The sequence below is a fragment of the Hemiscyllium ocellatum genome, chromosome 9 (genome assembly GCF_020745735.1).
Source record: "Hemiscyllium ocellatum isolate sHemOce1 chromosome 9, sHemOce1.pat.X.cur, whole genome shotgun sequence".
Classification (NCBI taxonomy): domain Eukaryota; kingdom Metazoa; phylum Chordata; class Chondrichthyes; order Orectolobiformes; family Hemiscylliidae; genus Hemiscyllium; species Hemiscyllium ocellatum.
In genome coordinates this window covers 64,795,159-64,823,078 of record NC_083409.1, presented here as the reverse complement: position 1 = coordinate 64,823,078, position 27,920 = coordinate 64,795,159, and the positions used below count along the sequence as shown (strand labels likewise).

The 27,920-nt window shown below is 39.6% G+C and overlaps 2 protein-coding genes across 3 annotated transcripts in view; both read left to right on the top strand.

Moving 5' to 3' along the window:
- mysm1 (Myb-like, SWIRM and MPN domains 1) overlaps positions 1-11,955 on the top strand; it is a 91,464-nt gene extending 79,509 nt beyond the window's left edge. For both annotated transcript variants that reach the window (XM_060830420.1, XM_060830418.1), the window contains 2 exons: positions 1,889-1,946; positions 6,264-11,955. In XM_060830420.1, the coding sequence (XP_060686403.1) occupies positions 1,889-1,946; positions 6,264-6,428 (223 nt within the window). In that variant the 3' untranslated portion in view covers positions 6,429-11,955. The remainder of the gene's footprint in view (positions 1-1,888; positions 1,947-6,263) is intronic.
- A 12,969-nt stretch (positions 11,956-24,924) lies between these two features.
- Positions 24,925-27,920, top strand: part of oma1 (OMA1 zinc metallopeptidase) — a 74,886-nt gene continuing 71,890 nt past the window's right edge. The window contains exons 1-2 of the mRNA XM_060829801.1: positions 24,925-25,000; positions 27,390-27,904. Of these exons, the coding sequence (XP_060685784.1) occupies positions 27,399-27,904 (506 nt within the window). The 5' untranslated portion in view covers positions 24,925-25,000; positions 27,390-27,398. The remainder of the gene's footprint in view (positions 25,001-27,389; positions 27,905-27,920) is intronic.

The following is a 27,920-nucleotide window of genomic DNA, read 5'->3' as shown; positions in this document are numbered from 1 at the left end:
ATGTTGTAACTCTGTCTACATATAAATCCATCACCCCTTTTAAGTTGTCAGAAGTCCTTGAGGACCTGTCCATGAGGAGCGCCTTTCTTGCTGCTAGCTCATCTCAGTCATGAAGAATAGACAAAATAGAAATTGGGCAGTCTTCTTGTGACAGTATTGTTCTTGCCCATCACCACCTTGTTAGTGTTTTGCTGCGGAACAAAAATTGATCCTATTTGAATTGAAGTATTTTTTTAACAAGAACATAAGTTAATATTTTTGATATTAATGTAGGTGACAATGTTGGATGTTCCTTAAGGAAAAGATTTATTTATAAGATATGAGTCCCACAGGGAAAGTATTTCAAGATTTGTAATTGAATGTTCTCCGTTTTCATCGTGTAAACATTGGTGGTGTTACCTGAGGTTGCTGAGGGCTTTTGGTGTGTAATTTCCTTTGTAAATATCTCCTTTTTACTTTTCCTTCCTTCCTTTAAGATTCTTCTTAAGTCAAAAAAAAATCCTTTTTGACCCAGCGTTTAGTGACCTCCCCTAATATTTCCTTGTGACTTGGTATCAAATTTTGTTTGATAAAGCTTGTTTTACAACATTCCAATCTGCTCAAAGTGTTATGTGGGTACACATTGCTGTGTTATGAGTAAGTTACATTGATCTTCTCATCTGAAGCATCAAGGGTCACTGGACCTGAAACATTAACTCTGCTTTCTGTCCGTAGATACTGCCAGACCTGCTGTGTTTTTCAGCAATTTCTGATTTCCAGCATTCTCAGTTCTTTGTTTTAGTTTTAAATTGATTTTCTCATTCCTGGCTTTTCCAAATTTTCTGTAATTTTTCATTTAATTTCCTAGCCATCTGATGTGATCCAAAGGACAGTTTCTCACTGGCTAATAACCAATCTTTTGGTTTTCCAGGAAAATTAGTGACCAAGCTTCCAACTTCAGGATTGTTCCTTTTTTCAATAACCCTAATTTGAAACAGTTCTTTCGTTTTTCAGTTTTCATTTTGTTGTCTTGGATTGCATGCACCTCCGTTTCTTCATAAATGCCATACCAGCAAAAATGAAGCTAAGTCTGCTCTTCCAACAACCTTTTATGTCTTTTGACAGATGTGATAAATAAGTAATGACAAAATATATCATATAATTCTAGAGCTATTGAATGTATCAAAGTGCAAAGAACAAGCAACGTACTGCATTTGCACACCTCTTCATTGAACTCTTATTCGCATTTGAAAATCTTTTGTTCAAATGGTTTTCTTTCAAATAGAAATCTCTGCTGTTTATGTATCCATGTATGGTAAGTAATGCAGCTCCTAGCATAGTGATTTTATTCAGGAAGTAATTGGAAAGCTTCACTCCTTCAACTCTGCTTAGTTAGCTGGCCTCAGCTGAGGTAATGATGGGGATAGTACTGTTAGCCTCCAAGTTCTTCAGTCATGGAAAGCAAAGTCAACCAGGGTTCCTGTCCTGATTGCAAGCTAATGACTCGTCAACTAAGTATATCACTAATACTCCTAGTCAAGACTCATAGATGGATGATAAAATTTTGGGTGTTGACAAGCCTGGACCTGTACCTATAGAGAGGTAGAAGCAAATTAGTAAAAGAGTTAAAATCCACACATACTTGTGATTCTTTTGTTCATTATTATGCTATGAATTTTTACTTTAAAACATGCTGGAAATGTACAAGAGGAAGTATGTTCCACCTATAATCATTCATTAATGTGTTTAATTTTTGAATTCCAAATAAATAAATTATGTATTCTTGGCACTCTGAATGCCCAGAGCATTAGGGAACTACCTAATATACCCAGTAGAATATTATAATCCGAGAAATGCTCCAATACAGCCTATTCAAATTATTTACCATTTTGTTTTCTCCTGTTAACAGTAGTGTTCCAATGCTCCACATGTTTCACAGAGATTCCAATTTGACATGTTTGCAGAAGGTAAGCTTATATAATGTCATTCACTTGCATGTGCTACATTGTATTCATATAGTGTAAATGGAGATAAGACAATATCTGAAGTCAAAAAGTATTTAAGCAGATTTCTGATTTCTGTGTTCAAACATATGAATATGTATACCTTTTGGAATAGTATTAGCTATTTCTTTGGGTCAGATTTTTTGCACCTTATTTGCCAATGCTATCCATTCTTACATCCAGGAATCTGCAGATAACGTTTTCTATGATAACGTAGTTAGAAAGGCCATAGAGATCCTCATTCTCATTGACTTGCAGGGTGAAGTATGTGTTAACCACAACAAGACTAGAGATTTCTCTAGACATACTAGAAATCTATGGTCTGGATTTATTGATTAAAATGACAGTGAAACTGGTATTGCTTTTTGGGTAACACAGTGTATACCATTAGTTACTGTTAAATGTGAAAGCTACTGTCAGTGATTCTCTTTTCCTCCTGAGATGTTAAAGTCCTCACAGGTTAGAAGTAGAAATCCCTGATTTGATGTTAATGTTAATGTTTTTATCCCATTGATCTCAATGTATAAACGCATGAAAAAGTTACACCGTGTTGAATGAGTACTGGTAAACACTCTGGTCCTGAAAATCTAATCTTATCTTCTCTGTTCTATGATCGATTTTTAAGATAATAAAAATTACAATTTAGATTTAAGATCCATTGTAATGGAACACTTTTTTAAATTTCACTATTTAGTAAAACACTTGACTTGTCACTGACAGCAGGAACCAGACCTATAAAGCCAGGCAGATGTGGACTGAACTAATTCATGAGAATAGGTACTAGGAATAAAACATTACTGCTATGTGGTTACGAAATCAATCTTGACAGGTTTATCAGTGATTCCTTAAACTGAATTAATTTAGATTAGATTACTTACAGTGTGGAAACAGGCCCTTCGGCCCAACAAGTCCACGCCAACCCGCCGAAGCGCAACCCACCCATACCCCTACATATACCCCTTACCTAACACTACGGGCAATTTAGCATGGCCAATTCACCTGACCCGCACATCTTTGGACTGTGGGAGGAAACCGGAGCACCCGGAGGAAACCCACGCAAACACGGGGAGAATGTGCGGGAGAATGTTCAATTTCCTGAGGCGGGAATTGAACCCAGGTCCCTGGCGCTGTGAGGCAGCAGTGCTAACCACTGTGCCACCGTGCCGCCCAATTGAATTGTTCCAGTGGTTGAAGTTTGTGACTTGTTAATCACTGGGATGTAAGCATTGTTGCAAGGCCAACATTCATTGCCAAGCCCTAATTGTTTCTGAGTCACAGAGATGTGCAGCATGGAAACAGACCCTTGAGTCCAACTCGTCCATACCAACCAGATATCCTTAATTAAACTAGTCCCATTTCCCAGCACTTGGCCCCTTTCCCATGAAGCCTTCCTACTCATATACTCATCCAGATGCCTTTTAAATGTTGTAATTGTATCTCTAGCAGCTCAATCCATACATGCACCACCCTCTGTGTATTGGTGAGCCTCCTTTTTGAACCATTGCTGTCAGTGTGTTCTAGGTGCTGTCTTTGGGCTGTTTGGGAGTTTTCAGGGTTTGGCCATCAATGAAAGAATGGCATTATAGTCTCACATCAGAATGGTGCCTGACATACTGGGGAAATTATAAAAGGTGGTGTTGCTATGCACCTACTGTTGTCATTTAAGAAGGTAGAGCTCATGGGTTCAGAAATTTCTGTTGAAGCATTGGCAAATTGATATAGTGCATCATGTAAATAGTGCATTCTGCATTCATTGCATGCCAACAGTGACGGGTGGGTGAATGTTTAACTTGTGGATGTGAATCTGCTTTCTCTTGGATGGCGTTAAGCTTCTTGAATCTGATCGGAACTGTACTCAACTGGGTAGGTGGAGAGTATTGAATCACATTCCTGACTTGTGTCTTATAATTAAGTAAAAACAAGGACTACAGATGCTGGAAACCAGAGTCTAGATTAGAGTGGTGCTGGGAAAGCACAGCAGGTCAGGCAGCATCTGAGGATCCTACTCCTTGGATGCTACCTGACCTGCTGTGCTTTTCCAGTACCACTCTAATCTAGACTCTTGTATCTTGTAATTGGCAGATGGGCTTTTGGGAGTAAAGAAGAGTTACCCACTTACAATGTACTAACCTCCAACCTTCTCTTGCAACACATTGTACAAACTACTTGCAGTATTTATGTGGCTGGTCCAGATAAGTTACTGGTCATTGGTGACCTCCAGGATGTCAATAATGGAGAATTCAGTGATGGTCATGAATGTTAGAAAGAGGTGGTTAGACTTTCTCTTGATGGAAATAGTCATTGATAGATAATTACTTGTCACTTATCAGTCGAAGACTGAATGTTATTCAGGTTTTGATGCAGGCAGGTGCAGACTGGTTCGGTATCTGAGCAGTTGTGAATCCAGTTGATCACTACTGTCGTCAGTGAACAATGCCACTTCATACCTTATTAATCTAATTATAAAGTAATACAAATGGTTGGAAGATAAATTAATGAACCCAAAAGCTGCAAAAATGATATTTGATGAGATTCCTTTAGCATCTTTTAATGTTAGATATTTTATTTGAAATAAAATAGAACATCCTTCCATGCCTTCAGATTAGATTAGATTAGATTAGATTTCTTACAGTGTGGAAACAGGCCCTTCGGCCCAACTAGTCCGCACAGACCCCCCGAAAAGCAACCCACCCAGATCCATTTCCCTCTGACTAATGTACCTAACACTATGGGCAATTTAGCATGGTAGAATAGCAAACACTTTATGCTTACACTAATCATGTTCAATAAAGCTTTTAAAGCTGGTAAGAACTCACTTTATCCAATTTGCTTCACATCTCTTAATATCTTGCCCAATTAAAACATTCAAATCTCAGCTCCAAAATTTTCAATCTACCCACTTAACAGCTTACTGGGGATGAGAGTTTTAGATTTCCACTGCCATTTCTATGAAGCACTATTTTCTGACATTACTCTTCCATGAACTGACTGGAACATACATTTTTTTATGATTATTCCACCACTTATTATTATCACCATTTATTTTAAAATATATTTTAACATCTTAAACACCTCAATTGCATCATTTCTAACATCTTTATGAATTTCTATAACCTCCTCGTATTTTAACCTTATTGCTGCAGTCCCCTTCAAAATCATACACATATGCATATACTTTATTACACCATTTTGGTTTCTTATCTCCCAATCCTTGACAAAGGACTAGAAAATTCCAGCCCATGTTTCTGGAAGTGTGCAGTTGAGTAGGCACTAATGTCGTTGTCATGTGAGTGGGAGTTAGATGTGAGTGTGTAAACCATGTGCTAATTTCTGGGGAAGAGATCATCTCAATCGAGCCTTGAGTTCAGCTGACCCCATGACACCACAAGACGTAGGCAGAGAAATATGTGCTGGAAAAACACAGCAGGCCAGGCAGCATCCAAGGAGCAGGCTGACTAGCTTCACTGTGTACTCCCTATAAAATTGAGCTCATCCAAAACTCAGCTATGGAAATCCTAATCACTGATCACCTGATTATTGGCCGACCTACATTGGCTTTTGATCTGAAAATGCCTTGTTTCCATAATTTTCATTTTAAATTGTTTTCAAATTCCTCCATGATCTTGGTTTGTGTTGCCAAGGCTCTAAACTATGAAATACTGTCTCTACTCCGCTCCATCTCTCCATATTGATTTCCTCCTTGAAGATGCTCCTTTAAAACCTACCCCTTTTCCAGTTTGATCACCTGTCTGAATAGTGACATTGTCAAATGTTATTTTGATAAAGTTCTGATGAAGTGCCTTGGGATCTTGTACTAAAATAAATGCAAGTTGTTGATTGGTCTCTTGAAAATTAAAATGTAGTAAATCTATCCGTTTAAAATTATCCTGAATCTATCATCTTAAAGGTAATAATTCAAGATATTGTATCTTCAATGTTGACATTTTGTGCTTTGGGATTTAAAATTATCCTGTTTTCGTCAGCCCAAAGTACTGTACGTTTAAGTTGCAAATCCTATGCAACAATTTTTATTCCTGTATCATTGTCTTAGGATCAGTTGCCAATTTTGAGTTTTTGTCACCTTTAATTTAGAGCTTTTTACTTTTTATGATTTATTGCAGGAGTGTAACACAAATGGTGTGATTTCTTAGAATGTAATCATGAGGATTCAGTTTGTTGGATTAAGTCACTACTTAACATACAGTGATTGCTTGTGTTATTTGCAGATTGCATCTTAAAAAGTCAGTAACGTGTTGATTCTCTGTCTTTGTTACACTGTAGCTGCTTGAATCAATGAGGAAGACATTGGAAAATCAATGGAATGCTGCAGTTACTGAAGAGTTTCTGACGCAAATTGAAGATTTGTTCCTTGCAGGTTATAACATTGAAGACCGGAACAGTAAATTTGAAACTATTGCTAAAGTTCCAGTAAAACCAGGCAATTAGTTAGTTGTATTTCCAAGATCTGCATGTCTGATATTCCACTTTCAAAAAAAATGAACTTTGCACTGAGAAATCTAATGATATTGTTAGAAGAAACACCAGAAACTGTGCGGTAGAGAAACCAGAGGATTTCTCAGTCCACTTCAGCTGGTTTTAAAGGAAATTCGATGTAAAAATCCTGAATTAGCTGAAAGGAAAGTGTAGAGGTTTCTTTTCTTCCCGAGATATTATCCATCTTTATCAAACAATATAATTATCCTTACTGCCAATTTCTTTGACTTGTTAAATCAAAAGCATGTGGTTTTCGTGCCATCATGGAGCTGAGTAAGTAGGGCCGTTTCCATGCAATCAGTTATGAGGACGATTGAGGAGTAGCTGAACTGGAAGCAGCAGACACTATGATTTCAAACTGATTTGAGTGCCTCTCTGAAATTACTTGACTGTGGAATGTCAGCAGGAAAATCTACATCCTAAGCTGCAGTGTGACCTTCTCAGGGTTAGTCAACTTCCACAATTTGTTGAGCCCATTGCGCTGAAATATTTCTAGACATTCATTGAATCTTCATAGCAGGGAGGGGGTTCCTGTAGGCTCTCATGGTTTCAAGGACATTATCTTTTTATTTATGGATTTATTTTAAGTAAAAAAAAATCATTATTTCTTCTTTAGAAAGGGTACTTTAGAAAAATATTACACTCGTGAGTCTTTTTATTAGATAGTACAAATGAAAAACATTGTAGACCAAAAACGATTATAAAATAGCTTTGAACTAAGAGTTGCCCTGTTTTATTTTAATTACTTTGCATCTTTGAATGGAAGTCAGTAGGTAATTTTTTGAGACAAAACATGTGACATTTGGATTTATGAACCTCCGGTTTCAGTTTATAATATAGCACGTGGGTTCCACTGTTGAAATCTGGTGTGTTACCAGATGAACAGGTTTCATTTATACTTAGTGCACTGATCAAAAGTGACAGCTATTTGGTTAACCCAGAATGACTAGAATTCTTTCCCTTCTCAAGAGCAAATACAAGAAGTCACGATCTGCCTATACTTTTTCATCATATCTTCTCTACTTGAGAAGGAACGATCAACAACATTTGAGATAATGCTTAACGGTAAATTAATGTTCTAGGTTCGTGAAAATGTTCAAATGGTACATTTTCTTGGGAAGGTTACAATAGTTGCGTCTCACTAATTAAATTGCCTGATGGTGGCTGCTCACACCGATCACAGTTCAGCTGTCAAAACAGGTGTGTGCTGCCTTCACACAAACAGCCTCCCTGAAAATAGAACATGATGTAACGATAAAGCAAGTGACTTTAAGACTGCGGTTTTTGGGTTCTGGGATTTAATTCATCTTTATTTTGGAATCTCTTCAGATTCCAGCTACTGATCAACCATTTAATTTGCATTCCAGCACTGAATATTGGCATCAGTATTTAAGAGCCAGGTAGGTATACTTCCTTGGCAGCTGAATGAAGATAGCTTCTTCAAATGCATTATTTGTGCACTCCTGTTCTGACAGGAGACTAGAGTGGTGATCACCACATGACTACTTTTGGACTGGAACAGTTTGGATGATTGCTTAAAAAGAATATGCTATAAAATGCTATAAAAATAGTATTTCAAGAGGTAGTATGTACACTTGATGTACTGGCAATTATTGGAATGTTACTTTTTTTTTCTCCAGCTTTGTGAAATTGAACTCTGAAGCCCAAAGCAATACAGTAAAACTGTAACTTCTTGTTCATAAAGTATTTTGTTTTGGACTAAGACCGTGCCCTCTAACTATTGATTGTAATATGTGTCAGCATATTATTTAAACAATTATATCCATATTGCTTCTAAAAAGAAAGATTTTGTAAGAGGTCAGATTATGCACAAATAAAACTGAAAGGCATTCAGACATTTTCCCATTGAGAAAGTCAGCAGTTGCAATTGAGAAGCCTCTTCAAATTGGGTGTATTGCCCTCTGAAGAGATGCTGATCCCTGAGAGTCGTACATTGCAGGAACTCCAAACATTGTGAGTCTTCGAATCTGTTCTCTGCAGATCACTAGCCTTGTAAGTAGGTCAAAGCTGCATCATTCACAAAACCCCACAAGTACTCACAGTAATGGTTGGGCAACTAACGATTCTGGATCCGTGCTCTGTTTCAGACCTGCCAGCTTTGCTGTGGGTGTGCGTAACTGCTTACCACTTAATGGTTATTTGCAGCCAGCTGATGAATTGCATTGAACACTCTGATTCTAAGAGACATGGTAAAGATAACATAAGTTTAGCATAACATTTTATAGTACGTACATATGTATACACTTGCAGTGGTTCAAGTGAACTATTTATATTCCCTCTTCCTGGCATTATTAATTATTGCTGTCCAAACAGCATGGCAAATATGAAACTGAACTATTTTATGTCAAGTACATTCTGCAAGACAACTTAAATATTTGTGGCATATCTTTGTTATTTGAAGTAGCTTAGTTTTATATACATTGAATACGTTGAAATAGCTAATAACAACTGACACCATCTATTCCATTTGATGAAACAGTTAGTAAACCAAAAGCTTCCATATAATGATAGCTGGTTTTGAGATGTAGACCATGACATGATCTACCATTCAAAACTGTTAAAGTCCAGCTGTACTGTTGTGATTTGTGTTAGAAACCTGATTATGCTGTAGACTCCTAACAATCCCAAATCTAGATTTTTTTTTCCATTATTCAAAAGTACAGAATTCAGATTAACAATGCTTTGGATTCAAACTTGAGGACGATTGAAGTTGATTCAGAGTATTACCATGATATGATTGAACAACTTTAAAAGGCTGCTGATGAATAAAAGGAATTTCATAACCAGTTAGTTTGGCTCAGTCACAGTTGCTTGACTGCAAATCGTGCATTAGGAATAAGCACTAAACTTAGAAAGATAGAAGAGTAATTTGTACAGAATTTAAATTGCGGACAAAAAAGTGACATTGCCAAATCTTTTCATCTTGCAGCAATCAAGACAAATGCAACGGCTCCAAACTTCAAAAGCTTGCAAATGTTTATCACAGGAGGGAAAAGGAGTGCTAAATGATTGGCAAGTTGACTGATGGCTGAGGGATTGCCATGGAGAAAAACACAGAATTATAGGCTCCCCAAGCTTCTAGCAATTCAAGAGCGTCACAAGGCTTGAACATATATCTTTTGTTTACCTAGAACACGAATATATGTCACTTCTAGCATTGTCTAAGTGAGCCACATTGAGCTAGACTGATTATCTTAAATTTATTATTAATGCAACTTTACCACACTCTGGATTGTTCAGCTAGCACTGAACAATTTGTGATATCACATTGCACAGCAGATAGAGTCATAGCAGATGTTTTGTTTGGAATTTTAAGTTTGGTGTGTACATATTATGTGCTTCCAGAGGAACAGGGTTGTTTAATTCAGTCAGTCAATCACTGGAATATGCAGCCTATATACTTGGTATCTCACCAATACTGAATTTCATATACAATGTTTGTGTAATGGGCAAATTGTCTATATGGTCTGATGCCTTTGTTTTCCTTTGAGATGTGGATGTCAGCGGCAAATTCCCCATGCCAAATTATCCTTGAATTAAATGGTTTGCTTGGCCATTTCAAAAGGCAGGTAAGAGTTGACTCCATTACCATTGATCTGGAGTCACATGTATGCTAGACTCGGTAGGATGACAGAGTTTCTTTTATCAAGGACACAGTGAATCAAATTAGGTTTTCACAACAATTGATAGTTACATGATCACTGTTACTGAAATGAACTTTCATTACAGGTTTGTTTGTTGAATTTAAATTTCATCAGCTGCTGTGGGGAGATTTGGACTTTGGGATTATAAGTGTAGTGACATTAACACCATTCCATTTCTTTCCACTTTCCAATTAGTGCAAAATACCAATTGTATCATTACAGCATGTTAGCAGTGTGAAGTATCTTGCTTTACCTGTTCAAAACTTAGTGAAACACAGTCTAGCCACGGTAATTTGAAGTAGACCTAAGACTTCTCAATTCACCAGTGATGACCTTTGCCGATGTGGGAACTGCACAATACAGAGAAACCTACAAGTTGGAGGCAAGGCTAGGCTATTCAGCCCCTTCCGCCTGTTTTCTGTTGAATAGAATGATGGCTGATCTGACTGTAGTCTCAACCCTAATGCCCCAAATACCCTCTGGTTCTTTTGCCAGTTTAAAAAAAAGTCTATTGAACTCTGCTTTAAAAACAACTATCTGATCAGCTGTCCTGCACGTCAGCTCTGACGTGCTCTGATTCCACATTAAAATTAGCAAGGTAACCAGAAGGCTTGGGTACTATTTACACAGCTGCTTATAAAGCATTGTTTATAGCATGGAGCTATATCAATCCCGAAGCATATATTAACCAGTGACGTTAGGCTTCTGGAAGACAGTAGTGGAGGAATTATTAGCAAATTTCCCAGCAAGTATATGGGATGCATTAGCCGGCAACATACTCAAAGTAAATTGCAACATGAGATAAAGTACATTGTAGTGTGCAATAATATTTTTAAGATCAGTTGAGCTTGTAACACTGCTAATTTGCATTCGCTAAAAGTGACATTTGTACGCAGGAACCATCACTGCAAGGAAAGGAATATTTTGAAGCCTTACTTTTGAATTATACAGATGCATGGGGAATCATGGCAATGTCTGGACCAATCTGAATTGAGTTGCCAATCAATCAGCATTCCTTTTCTTCCATAAATTGTGATCATTTGAAGTTCAGCATTCTTGCATTTGTCTTGATGAGTGGAAGATGAAAGGCTTCAACCATATGTCTCTTTTCAGCAATAAAAACATTACAACTTAAGAAAAGTTCAAAGTCAATGAAAGAAAACCAGACAATCAAACTACATTTCAATAAATCTTGAAAATTAAAAAAAGTATGATAATGCCCCAAAGTACTTAGTCACAGCATGGATTCAGATCCAAGAGTCTCAGTCAAAAGAATGGAGCATCCTTGACTGCTGTTTAATCTACACTGAAATTGAGAAAATTTATGAATCAGCAGAAAAGATTTTGGCAGATAAAACCGCGGCTGAAACTGCAATAATTGTTCTTGTGCTTCAAAGTGTACTGAATTGTACAATACACGCTTGCTTAATTACATGTTCCATGAACATTGTCCTGCATACATTCTTATCTTGTCAACCTGTCGGTAGGTTTCTGATTATGAAGTCACAGTGCAGTGTTTTGTGGGTTTTAGCTAAAAGTCAAGATATGATGAACATGTTGATAAAACTGACTGCATGGCAACACTGTAAATAAAAGTTTCTGCGAACATTGGTTGAAATTGTTTGTCTGTGAGATTAGAGAAAGTCAAAAGTATGCATACTATGTGATCACACTTGTATATTTCTTGACAAAGACATGTTTAATCTAACTTGTTACATCTTCATGTTGTAAAGATTTTGAGAATTGCAGTTTTGAAATAAGGTTAATAAATGATCAGTTTTGTACAATAATAATGTAGGTCAACCATTGTGATTCATATATTTTATCAAACCACAATAACTGCCAATTGTCTGTATATTTTGTCTTTTCTGTACTGTGGTGACTGTTAAACAAAATGGGTAAGTTTAAAAAGTTTAATCACTTGTCTGCTGTCATGAACTTTTTTTTAAAAAACACAGAATAATTTCAAGCTCTTACAAAAATGTGATGGGTCACAACATCTTACGGGTATGCCCCTTATACACAATCGGTATATTGCTGAATATGTGAATTGATAACGCACTGACAGCAACAGGGTGCTTCAGATCTTGGTGAATAATGAGACCAATTGTCTCTTCGACCAATGAGATGTAAGGACTCAGCAATAAATACAAGAAAGACTGAGGAGATGAATTACAGTGGGTGAACTTAATGATAAAATCAGTTAAGTATTCCATCATTAAAAAAATACTTGGTGTTGTTAATAAACAGCTAATTTTCTGTAGTAGGACAATTAATGTGCAAATACAGCAATTTTATGGAAATAACCAGGATTTGAAGTGCTTAGTTTGTTTCTACAAATTTAACAGAGTGGCACGAATCATCTAGTGACTTGTAGCTGTTTGTAATTCGTGAGCTTTGCTGGATAATTTGCAACACTCTTGTACTTTTTTTTTTACATTGTTTGCTAATTAATTTTCCAACACATGGTAGGTAGCTCACATAGAAGGTTCATCAGGTTGATTCCAGGGATGAAAAGCTTGGGTTTGTACTCACTGGAGTTCAGAAGAATGAGGGAGGTCTGATTGAGGGATATAAAATGCTAAAGGGTCTTGATGGGGTGGATGTTGAATGGATGTTCCCCCTTGTGGACAGTCTCAAACAAGAGGACATTGAGTTAGAGTGAGAGGTCGTTTCAAACTTGAGATGAGAAACTACACTGAGGGTTGTGAATCTGTGGAACTCACTGCCCGAGAGTGCAGTGGAGGCTGAATCAGACGATTCAAGAAATAAATAAATATGTTTCTGATGAAAAATGGGATAAGTGCTCTGGAGAGCAGATAGGAAAGCAGAGTTGAGACCACTATAAGATCAACCATGATATTGTTAAATAGCTGAGTGGGCTCAAATGTCTGAACTGCCTACTCACACTCCTAATTCCTATGCTCCTATAACACCTTGAGAGTGTTTTAAGGTTGTTCAAAGGGATTGTATCATAAAAGCAGTATTCTGCAGAGGCTAGAAATCTGAAATTAAAATGCAGAGAATACTTGGCATGTCTTGCAGCATTTGTGGAAAGAACAGTTATTATTTTGAATTCTCAAGTTATAATTAATTTAATGTTAACTACTCTCTGTCCACAGATGCTTCAAGAGCTGCTGAGTATTTCCAGTATTTGCTGTTTTAACGTTATATCACACCCTGCTTTTTCTGTAAATTTTCATTTAATAAATAAATCTGAATATAATACAGTAATGTATTACCATAATATTTTCTGTTTTCCCATTTTCTATTCTCTCACCCTCACCACACACCACTGTTACCTCTCATCAGTGCCGCCTTCACACTTATTCACACTCTTGATGCTACCTCTGTGTCCTGTCAAATCTCCTTGGCTCCCATTTCATCCATTAGGGCAGACTTCAAGAGCGGTGTCTTTAAAATGGATATTTAAAACATCTTATTTCCTACAATCTAATATGGTCATTTCTAAAAATGCAATACAAAAATAAATTACCTTTCAAAAAGCCATTCAAAATGTTTAAATTACTTCAATTAATCAATCTGTTGTAAAAGCAACCATATCCATTTCACTAGCTACGACTCAATTACTTGAAATGGCCAATGAAAATTAACTACATAGACCCTGGTTGAGATAAATGGTTTTGAAGCTTTTGTAACTTACCCATGCATCCATGATGAACTAAGCTTTAACAATAAACCCTTGCAGTTCAAAAACAATGTCCATTGAAATTAAAATAAACAGGTGGTTATTTCTTTTTCTAACCTAAACCTGATGGCCAATCAGTTAATGCATTCCAACAGCTGTATCTTTTTTCTCTAAGTGAAAACTACAGTTGTTTACTTCACAGAGGATGGGGATTTAAATCACTTGAAATCATGACACTTAGAATGCAGTGTTTTATTCAGTTTTGAGGACGCTTTAATACTTTTCCTAATATTAATTGCTATATTACATCTCAAGACTTAAAATGATTGTGAATATCATGGTTTGCCTTACATTTGCAGGAAAGTGTCCTCACCCCCACTGAAGAGAAATATATCTGGTTACGATTGATGATGACAAGATTATTATATTTTGGAACCGTACTCTCCAATTAAGAGTAAATGAAGGTTATCATGCAACCTGTTTGGTAGTTTGTTGAAGAGTAGGCTTGGGTGAGTTAATTGTTAGAGATAAAAGTGAATGGATAGATGAGTAGTTAAAAGACAAGAAGCTAGGAAAAGATGGTGAGTAAGCTCTTAATTAATGATATAATTAATACAGCAGTGAGATTACAGTAGGTCAAAATGCATACCAAGTTGGTTAGAGTTAAGAAAAGTAGGAAAAATAAGAGATCACTTGGTGTAGTTTATAGGCACCCTAACAGTACACTCACTGTAGCATTGAGTATACAGAAAGATAGAAATGGTGTGTAATAAAAGTAACACAATAATTATAGGTTACTTTAATCTGCATTTAGATTGAGTGAATTTGTATTGACAAAATCTATAAAGTAGATTCAAAGAGTGAGATCATTTCTTAGATGTTATAGAGCCAACCAGAAGCAGGGTATTCTAGAGTTGGTAATGAATGATGAGTCAGGACTTAACAATAACCCTGTGGTAAAGAAGCCTGTACACCCTATGGAGATCATGATATGCAATATTCAGATTGAAGGAGAGAAGTATGGATCTAAGACTAGTGTTTTAAAAGGTAGATGTAAAGATATGAAAGCAAAACTGGCCATAGTGCAAGTTAGCATTAGGTTAAAAGGCAGAACAGTTAAACTAAAAAGATAAAAACATTGATTATATCCTTCCAAAATTGCAAACAATTGTCAAGGCAAGATAGAGAGTCTACAAATATATAGATAGGTTAAGTGAGTGGGCAAAAAATTGGCACATGGACAATATTGCAGAAAAGTGTGAACTTGTCCATTTTGGCAAGTAGAAATAGTAGATATCAATAGTAGAGAGGAATTAGGTGTTATGGTCCATAAATTGAAACATTAAAGTGTGCAGCATAAGGATTGTGTTTTTAATTTGGGTGTGTCTTTAAAAACTGAATTGCAAAGAGAAAGAATAGTTCAGGATGGACTGGATGGCTAAATAATTTCAAAATAAGTTTGATGGCTAATGTGAATATTATTTTTAGTTGCTATGAGTCTGCAATATGAAGATAATCAGGACCTGAGGAGTTGTTTACAAGTGAAGCTGATTTATTCTCAGCTAACTGAATAGTTTGGAACAGGTATCAAGTCACAACACAGACAGAGAAAGAAGCAGACTGACACAGAAGGGTGTGCAGTTATTATGCTGTGCATCAGCTTCCCATTCTGTGCAGTAAAAAACAGTTTAAACTTAAAGAAAACCAGTTACATTTCTGACAGCAGTTGCTGTGAGCTAGGAATTAATATATCAAGAGACATTTTCCAAGTAAATCAACTGTTGTATACTTACATACTAGTGGAAGCTTCCAGAGAATACCAAGGGCCTGGCTTACTGAGAAAACATTTTCTCAAGAACAGAATCAGAAAGCAAAAAACCACTGAAGTGACTTTTTTTTTCCTATTTCCTCCAATAATTTACTTTCTAATTGTTGATGTATGCATGAGATAGGAATCAAGAGAATTAGAGCTTCAATTAATGATGTTATATGTTAATCATCTATATTTACCTGTAGCTATTGTCTACTAACTTCAATAATAATTATTATTTAGTACAGTAACATGGTTTATGCTTGCTATCAATCTTGGTCTGAAAGTCAGGTAAATTGGGATACTCTGCATATTTTAAGAAAAAAATCATTTTGTATGACTTTGGAAATAGTGAGGCCGCCATGGCTCCAGACTCCAGAGGGTGACAATATGAAGTACAACAATGGTTTTGTAGGCAAATAAAACATTTATTTGCCAAGGAAATGAAATATAAAAGTAGGGAAGTTTCGCTGCAGGTGTACATGACCTTGGTGTGATCACATTGAGAGTATTGTGTAATTTAGATCTCCAAATTTGAAAACATTAGCTTTGTTGAAGCAATTCACAAAGGATTTACTCATCTCACACCTGGGATAAAAATGAATAGTATCAAGAAAGCTTAAACCCAAACCTATTGTATTTTATAAGAATGAGCACTAATCTTATTGAAACATTAAGTATTGAGAGATTTGATGAGGTGAATGCATGAGGGATATTTCCTCTTCCAGAGCAAACTGGAATTAGGGAAACAGGTCAGCAATCATGGGTCTCCCTTTTCATACATAGATGAGGAGGAGCAATGGTTTCTTTAAGGCTCAATAGTATGTGAAATTCTCTTCACCAGAAAGCAAGAGACATTAGGTCATTCAATTCATTCAAGATTGAGTTAACTAGATTTTGTTAACAGACAAGAGAGTCTTAAGAGTCATAGAATTAGGGTTTCATCCAGTTTCAAAGGCAAAATTATGAGATAGCCACAATTTTGAAGAGGGAATGCCACAAAGTTTTCAAAGTTACTGCACCCTTGAACTTTTTTCAGAGCGAGGGTAATTGGCCAGGCTCCAACTATACTGGGTTTGAATGGTTTATTGGCGCCCTTTTTATTTACCCCTAACAAGTTATGCCTTCAACTTGAGGCTTGCTGTTTTTAAAAATAACCTAGTATAATCAAAGGGACGCGACCGGCTCTCTAGCTGTGCAGGTCAGTTCAGTTCGGGGGTTAGTTGAGTCAGGGTCACAGTTGAAACTAGAAGCTCTCCCTTGCTTTTTCTGCCCTTCTGACTTTGTAGCCTGTAAGCTTTTTGTGTCATTTTTACTCTTTGTGCTAAGGGGTCTGTTGCAAGTATTGTGGAACCGCATCATTTAAGTTGGGATAGTCTGTCGGGTTCGGATAGGATAAGTTATTCGGGTATTCTATTTTTGGTTGATTGCGTTTCGTTCCAAAACGTTGCAAATAAATTCTGTTTGTTTAAAACTTTGCAATCTGACCAGTTCATTGACCCCAGGAACATCCACTGTACACTTACCTGAAACAAATAACTAAGTTATGGTCTGGGCAACCTGCTTAAAGAATGTTTGAGGGGTCAGACCTGGTTTATAACAGATTGGGGGCTCATTGCGGGATTTGTTTGTAGTTCCAAAATGAGAATTGGGATTTGAATTGTTTGGACTCAGAGGCAGCAAGTCGTAGGTGATGGTGTCTTTTATTTCAGGTGTTGATTTGGTTGGGTAAACATATCTTAGGATAACAATGGCTATTTCAGTCACCAAGAGTTTTCTGGAGGTGCAAGAAGTGACCTTGGAGGTTTTCAAAAGGTAGGTAAGGCCAAGCTGTGGGTATTAGCAGACAAGCTGGAGTTGAAGCTACCTTCTAATGTGAGGAAAGTTGAGATGGTGACAGCAGTAGCTCAGCATTTAAATTTGCTGGAAACACCATCCGGATCTGTTGAAATGGCAAAAATTCTATTGCAAATGAAACAGCTTGTGTTAGAGGTGAGAGATAAGGAAAGGGGCTTCAGCAGAAGAGAAAGAAGAGAGAGTTTGAACTTAGGAAGCCAGCTTAAAAGGATGGAGATGAAGGCTGAAAGCAAGCTTAATGTGAAAGAGCAGAGAGTTAGAACAGCAAGGTTAGCAGCTGAACTGGCTGATGATTATGAATTGGTCCATGGTTTGGCTTTCAGAACCCACTTCAGTCCATGAGGGATAGGAATTGGGGGAAAGAGAAATCCTCACAATGAAAAGGAAAGGTAGATCTTGGTGAAGATCATGAGAAGAACTTACCACATGATGAAAAGGAAACTCTTGAAGGAGACAAGGAATTTTTAAAAAAACTCTGGTGTTTTCATTGCACTAAAGTAGGCCAGATGAAATCATAGTGTTGGTGGGCTAGGAAAAAGCCAGATGTCAGAAAATAGGACAAGCCTGGGAGTTTTGTTGAAATGGTAACAGAAAGCACAGTGGAAGCTAGAAAGCTGCATCAGTGTGTACATGCTGATCAAAGGTTGGTTAAGGAGGAAGTGCCGGATCTGCTTAGAAAATATACCCACAAAGGTATGAGTTTATTCACCTAGGCCAGGAGTAGCAGGTAAAGAGGTTACAATATTAAGGGACACAGGATCCTCTCAATCTATGATGATGAAGGATGAGGAGATATGTACTCCTGAAGGACTATTGTCAGAAAAGGTACTAGTAACAGGAATTCATGATGAGATAAAAAGTGCTCAATTATGTAAAGTGAGGTGAGATGATTCCAGACAACAGTCGAGAATTTGTGGTAGGAGTACCGGACAAACTCTCAATTCCAGAAATACAATTTGTCCTTGCAAATGATATAGCTGATTCACCAGTAGGAGCGCTGCCTATTGTGGATGAAAGGCCAATGGAGACTCAGGCAACTGAAGCAATGTAGGACTCTTATCCTGGAATCTTTCCTGATTGTGTAGGTCACAACGCCATCAGTTGAAACAGGAGAGATCAGAGGGCACTGATAAGGAAGCTAAAGTGGCATTAGCAGAGACTTTGTTCAGATAGTTGAGACAAAATAGGAGCCAATAGGTGGCCATGCAAATATTTTAGCTCAGCTAAACTAATTGAGTTACAGCAGAAAGATGAAAGTTTAAAACAGCTATATCAAAAAGGTTATACAGAGAAGGAATCTGAATGTATCCCTGATTGTTATTACCTGAAAAATGATGTCTTATTGAGGAAATGAAGGATATCACATATTCAGGCTGATGAGAAATGGGCAGAAATTAATCAAATTGTCTTGCCAGTGGGGTAGAAAGGTGTTGCAAGTGGCACATGAGTTACCACTTGGAGGTCATTTAGGAGTGAGGAAAACACAGGCTAAAATACAAAGACATTTTTACTGGCCAGGACTGCACAAGGATGTGGTTGAATTTTGTCAAACGTGTCATACATGTCAAGTCATTGGAAAACCACAGGTGGTAATAAAACCTGAACATTTAAAACCTATTCCAGCATTTGAGGAACCTTTTACAAGAGTCTTAATTGATCGTGTAGGTCCCCTACCTCAAACAATAAGTGGGAATCAGTATTTGTTAAAAATAATGGATGTGTTGACTAGATTTCCAGAGGCTGTCCCCCTACGCAATATCACAGCTAAAAGGATTGTAGAAGAAGTACCAATTTTTTTTAAACTAGATATGGACTATCAATAGAGATCCAGTCTGATCAAGGGTCAAATTTCACATCAAAACTATTCAAGGAATTTATGCAAAGCGTAGACATAAAACAATTCAAATCTACTGTGTACCATCCAGAATTGCAGGGAGCACTCGAAAGATGGAATAAAACATTAAAGACCATGTTGAATGCTTATAATCAGGACTATCCAGATGATTGGGATAAGGAAATTCGATACCATACATCATGGGCGGCACGGTGGCACAGTGCCAGAGACACAGGTTCAATTCCCACCTCAGGTGACTGATTGTGTGGAGTTTGCACATTCTCCCCGTGTCTGCGTGGATTTCCTCCGGGTGCTCCGGTTTCCTCCCACATTCCAAAAATGGGATTAGGTGGATTGGCCATGCTAAATTGCCCGTAGTGTTAGGTGAAGGGGTAAATGTAGGGGAATGGGTCTGGGTGGGTTGCACTTCAGTGTGGACTTGGGCCGAAGGGCCTGTTTCCACACTGTAAGTAATCTAATCTCTAGTCAAATGGAAAGGCTGAGGCAATGGTACAAATTGCCAAAGGGTTCATAAAGAAATCAAGCAAAACCAGTAGGACTTGTAAAAAGGTAAAAAATGTGTTGCTGGAAAAGCGCAGCAGGTCAGGCAGCATCCAAGGAGCAGGAGAATCGACGTTTCGGGCATAAGCCCTTCTTCAGGAATAAGGAAGGTGTGCCAAGCAGGCTAAGATAAAAGGTAGAGAGGAGGGACTTGGGGGAGGGGTGTTGGGAATGCGATAGGTGGAAGGAGGTTAAGGTGAGGGTGATAGGCCGGAGAGGGGGTGGGGGCGGAGAGGTCAGGAAGAAGATTGCAGGTCAAGAAGGCGGTGCTGAGTCCAAGGGTTGGGACTGAGATAAGGTGGGGTGAGGGGAAATGAGGAAGCTGGAGAAGTCTGCATTTATCACTTGTGGTTGGAAGGTTCCTAGGCGGAAGATGAGGCACTCTTCCTGCAGGTGTCGTGTTGCAATGGTCTGGCGATGGAGGAGGCGAAGGACCTGCATGTCCTTGGCGGAGTGGGAGGGGGAGTGAAAGTGTTCAGCCACGGGGCGGTTGGGTTGGTTGGCGTGGGTGTCCCAGAGGTGTTCTCTGAAACGTTCCACAAGTAGTCTCCCCAATGTAGAGGAGGACACGTTGGGTTAATCAGATGCAGGAAATGATGCATGTGGAGATGCAGGTGAATTTGTGACGGATATGGAAGGATCCCTTGGGGCCTTGGAGGGAAGTGAGGGAGGAGGTGTGGGCGCAAGTTTTGCATTTCTTGCGGTTGCAGGGGAAGGTGCCGTGAGTGGAGATTGGGTTGGTGAGGGGTGTGGACCTGACAAGGGAGTCGCGGAGGGAGTGGTCTTTCCGGAATGATGATAGGGGAGGGGAGGGAAATATATCCTTAGCGGTGGGGTCTGTTTGGAGGTGGCGGAAATGACGAAGGATGGTACAATATATCTGGAGATTGGTGGGGTGGTAGGTGAGGACCAATAGGGTTCTGTCCCGGTGGTGATTGGAGGGGTGGGGTTCAAGGGCAGAGGAGCAGGAAGTGGAGGAGATGCGGTGGAGAGCATCATCTGATGGGAAATTGCAGTCTTTGAAGAAGGAGGCCATCTGGGTTGTTCGGTATTGGAATTGGTCCTCCTGGGAGCAGATGCGGCAGAGACAAAGGAATTGGGAATATGGGATGGCGTTTTTACAGGGGGCAGGGTGGGAGAAAGTGTAATCTAGGTACCTGTGGGAGTCGGTTGGTTTATAGTAAATGTCCGTGTTGAGTCAGTCGCCTGAGATAGAAATGGAGAGGTCTAGGAAGGGGAGGGAGGAGTCTGAGACAGTCCAGGTAAATTTGAGGTCAGGATGGAAGCTGTTAGTAAAGTGGATGAACTGTTCAACCTCCTCGTGGGAGCACGAGGCAGCACCGATACAGTCATCGATGTAGCGGATGTAGCAGGCATTGTCTCAGCCTGCTCCTGCCCCACCAAACTCATCTCTGCATAGCTCGACACGGTCCTGTCCCCCTTAGTCCAAGAACTCCCCACCTACGTTCGGGACACCACCCACACCCTCCACCTCCTCCATGATTTTCACTTCCCCGGCCCTCAATGTCTTATCTTTACCATGGACATCCAGTCCTTATACACTTCCATCCCCCATCACAAAGGCATCAAAGCCCTCCATTTCTTCCTTTCCCACCAATCCAACCAGTACCCTTCCACTGACACCCTCCTTCGACTGACTGAACTGGTCCTCACTCTGAACAACTTCTCTTTCCAATCCTCCCACTTCCTCCAAACCAAAGGAGTAGCCATGGGCACCCGCATGGGCAATGCCTGCTACATCCGCTACATCGATGACTGTATCGGCGCTACCTCGTGCTCCCACGAGGAGGTTGAACAGTTCAACCACTTTGTTAACACCTTCCACCCCGACCTCAAATTTACCTGGACTGTCTCAGACTCCTCCCTCCCATATTTCCAATTCCTTCACCTCCGCCGCCTCTGCTCCCAGGAGGACTAATTCCAATACCGAACAACCCAGATGGCCTCCTTCTTCAAAGACCGCAGTTTCCCCTCAGACATGGTTGACGATGCTCTCCACCGCATCTCCTCCACTTCCCGCTCCTCCGCCCTTGAACCCTGCCCCTCCAATCGCCACCAGGACAGAACCCCACTGGTCCTCACCTACCACCCCACCAACTTCCAGATGCATCCTTCGTCATTTCCGCCACCTCCAAACAGACCCCACCACCAGAGATATATTTCCCTTCCCTCCCCAATCAGCATTCCGGAAAGACCACTCCCTCTGCGACTCTCTTGTCAAGTCCACACCCCCCACCAACCCAACCTCCACTCCCGGCACCTTCCCCTGCAAGCGCAAGAAATGCAAAACATGCGCCCACACCTCCCCCCCTAACTTCCCTCCATGGCCCCAAGGGATCCTTCCATATCCATCACAATTCACCTGCACCTCCACACACATCATTTACTGCATCCGCTGCAGCCGATGTGGCCTCCTCTACATTGGGGAGACAGGCTGCCTACTTGCGGAACGTTTCAGAGAACACCTCTGGGACACCCACACCAATCAATCCAACCGCCCCGTGGCTGAACACTTTCACTCCCCCTCCCACTCCGCCAAGGACATGCAAGTCCTTGGTCTCCTCCATCGCCAGACCATGGCAACACGACACCTGGAGGAAGAGTGCCTCATCTTCCGCCTAGGAACCTTCCAACCACAAGTGATAAATGCAGATTTCTCCAGATTCCTCATTTCCCCTCCCCCATTTTATCTCAGTCTAATCTCTAATCTCCAGCAACTGCAGTCCTTAATTTCACCTCGTAAAAAGGTAATCCTTGAATGGAACAAGACATGTACTGAATGTATGGAAAATAGTCCAGTCCAAAATCTAATGCCATGCTACACCCAAATTCCTCTTCAAATCGCAAAAAAAACCCCAAACAATTGAAGATTGAAGTTGTGGCAAGTGTGAGAATTTCAAAGTTAAAATGATAGAAAGATAAATATTACTTTGATAAAACTGTTGAGCTGAACATCAGAGAGCCAGAGTACAAACATTTAATGCTCTCAACCATAAGGCTAATTCAATTAAATTCAATTCAAAAGGTCAGCTCACCTAACTGTGTAGATCTGTGGGAACTGAGCAGTTGTACCCTTGATCATATGTAGTTAACATGAATGCCCACATTGTTCAACTACAGACATCCATGTATAACTACAGAAGCTGTCCCTGCACAGCTGGTAGCAAAACAGGAAGAAAGGAGCTCAACATCTACATGGAGTATAGAATAATCTTAAATCCCAGAGGTCAATGTTACCCTGAAACAGACATGAATCAGTGACAACAGTTGCTAAGGCAACAGCACACTCCAGAGAAGGAAAACCATGCTACTGATGAGCAGGTATTAGGAACAGCCAACAACACAACTGCATACGATTAAGACATTTTCAAATTTAAAGACTATGTTTGTACAGTCTGAAGAAATTAAAATCACTAGACTTAATATCTCTTTATTGATGAATGAATTTGTTTGTGATAATCTTTGTTGGTAACTTGTGTAATTTTAAATTGCAAATGACAGTGCATGTAACTTTTTAATGAAAGAAAGGATGTTTGCTGAAATGCAATTGTATTTTGTGTACTACCTGGCTTGCTGTCGTCATGGGACCTGTACCTCTGCTGTAAGTATTTTTGTGTGCAGTCTGTGACCATTAAAAACATAAAATGAAACAGGAGACACATTTCAGTATATGTTCAAACTAAATGAGTAGTTGTCACTCCTGATCTATTGTTGAATGAATGGGGCACCATATTTTCTGTTCAAGCATAGCTCCTAATTTCAGTGGTTTTAAAAAATGACCTGAAGATTTCTTCCTATAGTAAGGCATGTTTTAATGTAATCATGCTCGCAGAATTGTATGTTACAGCCAAAATTCCAGATACTGCCACCACCATCCCTAGATATGTCCTATACCACCAGCAGGACAGACCCAGTGGTATACAGGAGGGAGTCCTCAACATCAATTTTGCACTCCATGGTGCAGAAGTCTCATGGCTTCAGGTTAAACATGGACAAAGAAACCTCCTGCTAATTACCACACACCGTCCTCCCTCGGCTACTCAATAAGTACTCCTCCATATTGGAGGAATCAATGAGGATGGCAAGGACACAAAATGTATTCGGGGGTGGGAAATATCAGTGTCCACCATCAAGAGTGGCTCGGCAGCAGCTCTACTGGTCAAACTGATCAGGTCCCAAAGGACATAGCTGCTAGACTAGGTTTGTGACAGGTGGTGAGGGAACCAACAAGAGGGGAAAAACATACTTGACTTCATCTTTACCAATCTGCCAGCTGCAGATGCACTTGAACATGACAGTATCAGTAGCAGTGACCACCGCACAGTCTTTATTGAGATGAAGTCCTGCCTTCACAATGCAATTGTGTGGCACTATTGCCATATTTCAGTATCTGAGGAGTTGTAAATAGTGCTGAACATTGTGCAATAATCAGCAAATATCACCACTTCTGACCTTATGAAAGGCGGAAGGGCATAGGTGAAGCAGCTGAAAATGTTTGGACCGAGGACACTACCCTGAGGAACTCTTGCAGAGATGTCCTGGGGCAGAGATGACTGACCTCCAACAACGAACTTCTTTTGTGCAAAATATGACGCCAACCTGGCAGGACCATAAGACACAGGAGCAGAAATTAGGCCATTCAGCCCATCGAGTGGTTCTCATGGCCAACGAGGGACATGACTGAATATAAAAGAGAAGCGCAACTCCATGTTTTAAACAGATTTCACTTATTTCAGCTTTCCACGAGAGTTTAACACCGCTCCCGATGCTCTAATGATGGGAACTTCTTCCCGTTCTGGTACAGGCATCAGAGAATGACACGACCATTCGGCCCGCCGTATTAATACTAACTCTTTGACATAATTATAGAGTGAGTCATTTTCTCCGCCAAAGTCCCTCTCCCCTTGCCCTCAAACAGAAAGCAGAGTAAAGATATTAAAACAGGATCCATGTTAGAATCAGCCGAGGGTGATTTGCCGGAGCCGGTTGTTCCGGGCCGTCCGGACCCAAAATGATGAGACACCGTTTTTTTTAAACCAGTTCCGTCACTTCCGGCTGTCCGGGTGGATCTGGAGCTGGAGGTGAAGGTTGGATCAGCCCGAGGTTCAGCCCCTGGCATTGACCAAGGTAAAGGGCAAAGGGCAGATTGTTGGGTGAACAGCTTCCTCACTCCCCCCCCAACATACATCCCCACCCACCAAACTTCCCTCAACATACATCCCCACCCACCAAACTCTCCTCAACATACATCCCCACCCCCCAAACTCTCCTCAACATACATCCCCACCCCCCAAACTCTCCTCAACATACATCCCCACCCCCCAAACTCTCCTCAACATACATCCCCACCCCCCAAACTCTCCTCAACATACATCCCCACCCCCCAAACTCTCCTCAACATACATCCCCACCCCCCAAACTCCCCTCAACATACATCCCCACCCCCCCAAACTCCCCTCAACATACATCCCCCCCAAACTCCCCTCAACATATATCCCCACCCCCCCAAACTCCCCTCAACATACATCCCCACCCCCCCACCCCCAAACTCCAGCCATACTAACTTCTGGATTAGTGGTGCTGGAAGAGCACAGTAGTTCAGGTAGCATCCACTGCTCTTTGGATTATGCCTGAACTGCTGTGCTCTTCCAGCACCACTGATCCAGAATCTGGTTTCCAGCATCTGCAGTCATTGTTTTTGCCTAGGGAACATGATCAGTTTAGCACACTCCAAAAGAAATTGTTCCCGTTGCACCAATCACCAAGAGGAAGTCATTTGTTTGAATTTACTGACTCATAAGCCAAATTAGGAAATTCTCACATGACATACAAGAATTCGGTCAACAGATACAACATTCACGAGAAATTCTGTCAAACAGACTACAATGAAGTTCAAGCAAGTGCCACAATCATGCGGTGAATCAATCTATAGTTAAAAGACAAAACCAGTCTCTGGCTCCTTCCTTTACTTTATAAAGGGTTTAACATCTGACATTTTCATCATATTGTTCAATGGTACTATACCATAGTAGGTAGAGTGATGATAAGTGGATAAAGAGGTTTCTTCTGAATTTATCATTTGATTTCTTGGTGACTCTTTTACTCATAAATGTTCAGATCAAAGATCGTTAAGAGAGGTACCAGGGAGGAAGATGTGATAATATTGTTCATACTGTTGAAAAGATGCAAAGAAAACCGGTGCATGAGGTGAAGCTAAAATATTGAAATCCAGAGCACTCAAAGTTATACTTAGGGACAGAGCCAGGGTATCAGACACTACTGAGCGACAATTACTTGACACATTCATTTCTAGAAATGATTGTATCATTTTATTTTTTAAAAATATGTGAAGAACAAATCTGAAGTTGGAGACATTTTTTCGAAACATGCTTGTCCTACTACTTTCTTTTGTATTCTCAGCCATGGTGATTTGAATAGCAATCATGAAAAGGAACAGTGGCTGATATTTGTTTTCCTTTTTTTTCTAATTTAGCAAGATTTTGAACAAGCATTTGTAAAGTCTGAAGTGTATTTTGGATGTCTGATGGGTTACCTCATGGATTTTTGAATGTGTTTCTGATAGGATTTGAACAAGCTTGTAAGGCCATTGGATTTCCGTTGCCTGAAGCCCAATATCAAGAAGCTCAACATCAAGAATCATCTATTTCTATTTAATGACGATTGATGTATTGTTTGTGTATAAGTGTTCTGAAGTTTTAGCACTGATTTTCATTTGCATGTTAATTTCTGGAAGTTAGCAAAGAGAATTCATATTAATACATGAACATTCTAAATTTGACAAAGTTTAATAATTACTGGAATCCATTGATAAGAACATAGGAATGGGGACAAGACCTACAGAACTTGTTCAACATCCAGCCAATTCTGGGATCTTGCTGGTATTTCAGTACTAAAATAAGTTGTAAAAACTTAAGTACCTTACATTGATTGTGTGAAAATGCTGGAGAAACTCAGCAAGTCTGGCAGCACCTGTCATGTTTGAGTCCACTATGACTTCCTCTGAAATATTAATGGTTTCTGTCTCCACAGATGCTGTCAGAACTACTGGGTATCTTCAACATTTTGTATGCTTGTTTCAGATTTCCAGCATCCACATTATTTTGCTTTTAGTTGATTGTGTGATGTTGGCTGTAGGCAGTTTGTAGTCTCCGATTCTTGAAGAAGGTCTTATCCCTGAAACGTCGAATCTCCTGTTCCTTGGATGCTGCCTGACCTGCTGCGCTTTTCCAGCAACACATTTTCAGCTCTGATCTCCAGTATCTGCAGTCCTCACTTTCTCCTAGTTTGTAGTCTCTCCCCAGCATCTAATAACGTACTATTTGGAAGCTGTTTGCAGTTATAGCTGAGAGATTGTTTTTCAGTTGTCTGTTCTTGTTTGTTATATCCCTTTTTTATATTTATACTTAAAGCATGAAATGTTTTTTTTTTGCTTTTCAATTCTTTTCAAGCAGTCTTGATTTCTTAAAAGACTTGCTTCATAATGTTTTATTTCTAGTCAGCAGAAATGAAGACAGGACTTTTGCTTTGGGATGCAAGAAGACATCTATTTAGCTGGCGAAATTGCACTTCTCTGCAAAAAATCTCAGCACTCCCAGAAAGAACTCAGACATGGAAAACTTACAAAATAAAAATCCAAAGATTAACAACGAACAATAGCCATGATTATTCAAGGAGAGATTCTCAAGTTTGGCAAACCTATGTTCAACGCAATAGGGAATTGGTAATGTGCTCCAGACATTATTCAACCTTCAGAACTATTGTATGCAATGCAGGACATCCATCAAAAACAGTACCAGCAATCCAAGTAAGCATGGTTGTCAGCCGAAACTTTCCCCACTACAGCAGATATATGCCTGCTTCTATTTTATCAAAGAAACATTCCATTCTTGAAGAGGCTGCTGACCTATCTAGAGATTTTCACACATCTTCTCCTGTCTTAGCTTTACCAATCCCACTACTCTGGATTCTACTAAAGCCAGTGAAAAAGCTGACAGCGATGCTTCTCGGCAGGTAACCTGCACATTAT